The 6,000-nt window shown below is 44.5% G+C and overlaps 1 protein-coding gene across 1 annotated transcript in view; it reads left to right on the top strand.

Moving 5' to 3' along the window:
• Window positions 1-479: 479 nt before the first annotated feature.
• TAB1 (TGF-beta activated kinase 1 (MAP3K7) binding protein 1) overlaps window positions 480-6,000 on the top strand; it is a gene marked incomplete at its 5' end in the record, with an annotated part of 185,746 nt that continues 180,225 nt past the window's right edge. Inside the window, 1 exon segment of the mRNA XM_029590187.1 lies at window positions 480-616. Coding sequence (XP_029446047.1) covers window positions 480-616 — 137 coding nt within the window.

Below are 6,000 nucleotides of genomic sequence, written 5' to 3'. Positions count from 1 at the left end.
TGTGCTTACCCTCTTCCCTCCTTGTGCTCTTCAGCGGATTCCTAGTACTATGACGTCTTGTACTAGAGCATTTTTTTTTTCCTATGAAAAAGGTTTTATTTCCCCTGTCTGATTTTTACATTTGAGGTATTTGTTTATATTTATTGCCCTTGCTGGCAATCCTTTCAGTTTAGCTCACCCTTGTTCTACTTCACAAATACCTTCCCACTCTGCTAGCCTCCTTTCTCATTGGTGTCTGGTCAGAGCAGGGGTTTGGGAGAAAACTGAAGTAATACTGGAAGTTTAAACAAATATGAAAAGGGCAGAGAGATTGTTTCAAACCAGTGAATCTAATGAGAACAGTGAAGCCAGGTCCAATGATTAACGATGGGCATGATGCAGTGTCTGCTGCCTTTTTTGGGCATATTTGTATGTTTTTTGTCCTGCACTTAATCTGTTTCCCCCCCCCCCCCCTCCCCTTCTTTCAATTGTATGCCCAGGAACAGCAGCCGAGCTGGACTGATGACCTCCCGCTTTGCCTTCTGTCTGGAGTAGGCTCGGCTCCAAACCGCACTTACAATGCTGAAGGCAAAGGCAAGGAGGAGCACCCTGGGAGGATAAACTGGCTGAAATTCAGGTGAGATTCACACTACATAAAAATGCCAGCCACGTCCAGTGCTGGGAAAAAAGAGCCAAGTTAAAATTCACACAATACAAAGCAGTCATCAGTGTGATATAATCTTGTCAATGTCAGGGTTAAATGATGCCCTAAAACTTCTGCTCCCTCCAGGCCATTCTAACGAGTTTATATCATTGCAGTGCCCATAGTCACACGATCCTGTGATCTGAAATTCCCAGGAGGAGACTCACATCTTTTACACTTACTGAGACTCGAAGGGCCCGATTTTCAAAAGGATTTATGTACAGAAAACGGATTCAGTGCACAAATCCTCATTCGAAAATCAATTTGGGGTCTATGCATGTGAAAATATGTGTGTAAGGAACCTGATTTTGCGCGTACTTTGACATGCATGGTAAGTAGGAGTTCTGGAAGGTGGGGTTGGAACAGGGAAAGGATTTATCTGCATAATTTCCATTTTCAAAAGTATGCATGTAAATCCACATGCAAAAGGTTACCTTGCCCTCAAGCAGATGTAACTTTGTGCATGCAAGCTGTGCTGGGTTCTGTGCACACACGTAGATTCTTAAAGTGGATTTATGCGCATAAGTCCTCTTTGAAAATTCGGGCTAAAGCCCATGGGTAAAGAACACCTACATATTTTAGCTTATGTGGGCTGTTTGAAAATTGCTTTCTAAATTTCAGTGTGTTGACATAAGATTTTTCCTTTTTATTTTTTCCCTCTCTTTCTTGTTCAATTGCAGCTCTCCTTCCTCTGTCATGCATGATCTCTGATCTTTTCTGCCATTTTTCCCTATTCCATCCTGAGTATTGGCCAACATCTGAATTGGCCTCCCCTAAATGGGAAAGCAGGTAGCACATCCCTGCAGAATTGCTCCCTAATTTTTTTTTTCTTGACGTTCCCATAAGATCGGTGCTCAAATAAGACCTTTCTTCTGGTGTTGTGGGAGCTACATATGCAGAACTCTCAGGTCAGCCCATTCAAGAACAGATCCCAAGTGTACACTTACCAGCACAGTACTCTAACCACTAGGTCACTGGGTGACTGCAAAGTGAGTTTATTTTGAAGCCTGTATATGTCCCAACCTCTTGGTAATAAGATTGCAATATCTCATACTGAGCACCAGAGGGTGGTCGAGGGCCAGAACAGATTTTTCTTAACCCTGCTCTATAAAACCCTCATATGAAAACAAGACAGAATAGTTACAGTATGAATTTGTTTAGGAGCAATGAAACGATAGCTTATATATACTCTCTATTTTCATATATAAACCATAAAATTTATACAATGTGCAAGGTGTAAATTAGTATCTGAATGATGGGAAGATTACCAGTGTTCAGAGCAGAGTCAGAAAAGAAAGATTAACGTGATTAGAGGCTTGTCAAGAGAAGGGCTAAGAGAGAGGGCAGGATTGACAGCAAGAATATACTTCGGGAAGCTTGTGTATAGTATATAGCAGCTTTCAGACATAGAGGATTCCAACAGAGTTTACAGTAGACACAGGTACCCCAGGCATAGGCCCATAGCCATCTCAAGGGTGAGAGCTTCTGCACAGATGCTTAATAGCTTCTGATGTGTCTAGCGCGACCATACATGTTCACCATGATTGAGTGAGACCCGCAATGACCAGATGCTGAAAGAACTGTGTTGGCAGAAGTAAAAGGGGGGGGGGGGGGGGGTTTAATTCAGTGTGCTTGTTTATTCCGGTTTTACATACTAGTCCACAGCGGTGTCCCTAGTATGGTACAATAAAATAAATTTCCTTGTCGTCCATCCTGACCAGTCCAGACATGTGGGAATGCTGTTCCTACCAGCAGACGGGAGGCGGAGGACCAAATCTCAAGCTGATGCCTTCCTCTCTATAGTCTGGTGTTGCTGAGGAATATTTCAGTAGTTCTTTGCCTCCAGCAGATGGTGGACATTGAGTGTTGCACTACAAATAAAATAACATTACTAAAGGAAAAAGGAACCCAGGGCAACAGTCTAATTAGGTTAATTTCTCCAGGGGGAGCTGGGACTGAGTTGTGGGGCGTAGGATGACTGTCAGGCTGACCTATCTTCCCACCCTGCAGGAAATTCGAAACCAAGAGAGCAGGGACACTCCCAAAGCAGCTGAGAGTGGAACTTGCTTAACCAAAAAAAAAATAAAAATAGGGGAGCCTCTCTAGCGTAAAAACTTTTTAAAGCAGTTGATTTAAAAAAAAAAAAAAAAAAAGTGAGAAGCTGACAGAAGCGCAGCTAGTAAGGCCACAGCCGTAACTCTGTCCCCTTTCTCCACCACCCACACACGCAATCCCCACATCCTGCGCCGGATGGCCAAGAGGGAAAGAAAGCATGGATGTTGCGGAGCCTGCTGATAGTACTGCATGGCGGCCTCCTTTTGTCTCACCTGCAATGGGGAAAGCTTGCTGGCATAGCAGACAGAGAGGGAGAGTGGCAGCCAATCACCCTTGGAGAAAGGTAAGGGAAATGTGACCAAGAAGAAGGGCAAATGTACATACAGGCAGTGCAGGGATTATCCCAATCCCATAGTGTCTAGTTCGAATCAAGCAGCATGAACAAGAGATAAAACAAGGCCTGGATTACCTCCCCGTCTCTCTCACTGATCACTTCTGCAAGGAACAGAGAAAAAAAACCCACACAACTGTACCATTGCTCTTTGAAATCTAACTGCCCCTCAGCTAAGCTGTTGAGCAGTGCCTGCTTACTTACAAATTCTGGGCCCTGCAATATTCAGAGGAAGCCAGTACACAGCACCCATTCTGATGCTGTAGTGTTGCAGCCTTATGCTAAACTAGATGTTGCTTCTTTGTCTTGGGTTGCCATCTCCTGAGAGTTTTTTTTTAAGGGTCTACAGGCATGCTGTATGGGGCAGGGTACAGGGCAAGGGTCTGCCTCAAGCTCCCTACAACATTGCCTCCTGCAGAGTCCAAGGCAAGAAAGAGGCCAGGACAGTGAAGGAGGACAATTTCTGCCCTCTCTTGAGGACCTTCCCAGGAAAATAGTGATTGGAAACTAGAGGAGGGAGAATGCCCACCGGAAGCTGTGGCTGATACCTACATGTTCTGCTTTTTCCACAGAGAAAGTGGCATCCCTTATTTCCCATTCCCTGTGGGTATTGCAGAGGAAAAGAGGAGTGGTGAGGCTCCCAGTAAGAGATCAGTATTAGAAAATCTTCCAAAATGTTCCTGCTGCATAAAGCCATTCAGGATTTGATTGATCTGGATGTCTCCAGAGGCAAATTTTAAAGGAAGTCTGGTGTTGGCCAAGTTGTATCCCTTAGATTCTGAACAAAGTGAAAAGTTCTGATTTCCTAGAGTGGATGCTTTGGTCTTCTCAGTGACTAAGCAGGTCACTGTCCCAGTGGAGTGGGGGGGGGGGGGGTGCTGCCTTTAAGGATGCTCAGGACAGAAAGAGAATCTGTTCTTAAAGGGGCCTTTGAGGCGGTCAGCATGGTCCTCCAGATTGCATCCTATAGTTGTATTGTGGCAAGGTCAGGTTTGCGTTTAGCACCATATGCGCAGGATGGTACCTTGGAGGGTATCTCTTAGTTAGAACCTGGTGCAATATACATAGCTGACACTTGTTTTGATTTGGTGCATTCTTGACCAAAGGGGTTGTCTCTCTTTTGGCAGCAATTCTTTTGGCTCAGGACTTGATCAGCAACTCTATGAAAGACCAGCTTGACAAAGTTTCCCTTTAAAGGGCAACTTTTGTTTGGGGAGGATCTCAAGAAGATGGCAAAGGCTTGGGGTGACTCGAAGGTACCAAGTCTTCCGACGAATAAGTCAAAGATGACTTGGTCCTTCCAGGCCTGTGGTAGATTTTGAGATTTGAGGCTTTATAAGAGGAAGTGTGTCTTGTCAAGGATATGGTTCTTTTTCCAAAGCCCAGTTTTTTTCAGTCCAAGAGAGGAAGTAAGGAAGTTCTACAATGAGTCTTGGGGGCTCTACCTCTGCTTCCGGAGATAGGCGGCCATCTCTCGTGTTTTCAGAGATGGGCCCAAATTACTATGGATCAGTGGATATTGGACATTATTCACGACATCCATACCTTGGAATTCTTCCAGCCCATTTCAGATGCTTTTATGGTTTTTTCCTTGCTGCTTAAGCAGAAAAAGGGAGGTGATAAAAGTGACTCTGGAAAGACTTCTCCACTTAAAAGGTGGTGGTTCCAGTTCCAGAGGGACAAGAAGGTCTGAGTTAGTAGTTTGTAGTTACAAAGATGGATGGTTCCTTTCACCCCATTTTGGACTTGAAGTAGAAAAACTCATTTCTGGATGGAGTCTTCAAAGTCTGTGATTCTGGTGGTGCAAAAGGGGAATTCTTATCCACTCTAGACCTTTCATTTCAATCCGGGTTGATTATCAGCGATTTGTGGTCCTAGGTTAGCATTTCCAATTTCAGGCTGTATGGCAGCAGTCTTGGATCTGGTGCTGTGGGCGCATGTAGCTGCTTCAGATGGCATTGCTCTCCAGATAGAATTCCCTGTCGCAGTGCTATTCCATGAGATTTCTGGTATTGGAAACTGTTTAAACAAATGCAATTATGGCTGAATCCCATGAACGTAGCAGGCAGTATGGATCTGAAAAGTCTGGAATGGGTAACTGTGACGATGGATGCCAGTCTAAAAGGCTTGGTGGCACACCTTCTGGGTTATTCAGCTTAGGGTCAGTGGAATCCCGAGAAAGCTCAATGGCCCTTTTAATCAGTTGGAGGCCAGGGCAATTTGGCGTGCTCTCCTGGATTTTGTACAGCTCCTGAGAGATTGGGCAGTCAGGATAATGTCTGACAACACCACGATAGTGGTATATGTGAGCCATCAGGGAAGAACCAAGAGGTATCATTGGAAATGGACCCACTTTCACCCAAGCAACGAGTATATCTAAGGGCTTTGTCCGGTGCTCATGGACAGTATTCAGGCAGATTTACCTCAGTTGCAGTTTGGAACCAGGGGCCATTTGCACAGATTGTATCAGGGTTGGCTATGTCTTGTGTAGATTTTATGATGATTGTCAGGAATGCGAAGGTTGATCAGTTCTTCAGCAGGAGGAAAGAGAATTTCTTGTCAGAAATTGATGGTTCAGCCTTGGCCAAGAGACAATCTTCTGTATATATTTTCTCCATGGCCTATGATAGACAGGGTTCTCCAGAGGATCCTGGGGCATACCGGTCTGGTGGCTGTAGTTACGCCCAATTGGCTGAGGCAACCCTGGTATGTGGATCTCATGTGATTACTGAAGGGCAAGTCTCTGAAGTTTCCATTCGATCCAGCCTTGCTGGAAGTTAGTAAGTAGCACAATTAAAACAAAATTTTTTTTCATTTGATGCACAATTAGCTCTGGAGATTATTGCAAGAGAATGTGGTTAAGGCAATTAAT

This window comes from Rhinatrema bivittatum, chromosome 2, assembly GCF_901001135.1.
Source record: "Rhinatrema bivittatum chromosome 2, aRhiBiv1.1, whole genome shotgun sequence".
NCBI lineage: Eukaryota > Metazoa > Chordata > Amphibia > Gymnophiona > Rhinatrematidae > Rhinatrema > Rhinatrema bivittatum.
The sequence above is the reverse complement of the archived record's forward strand: the minus strand, read 5'-3'. Positions and strand labels throughout refer to the sequence as shown.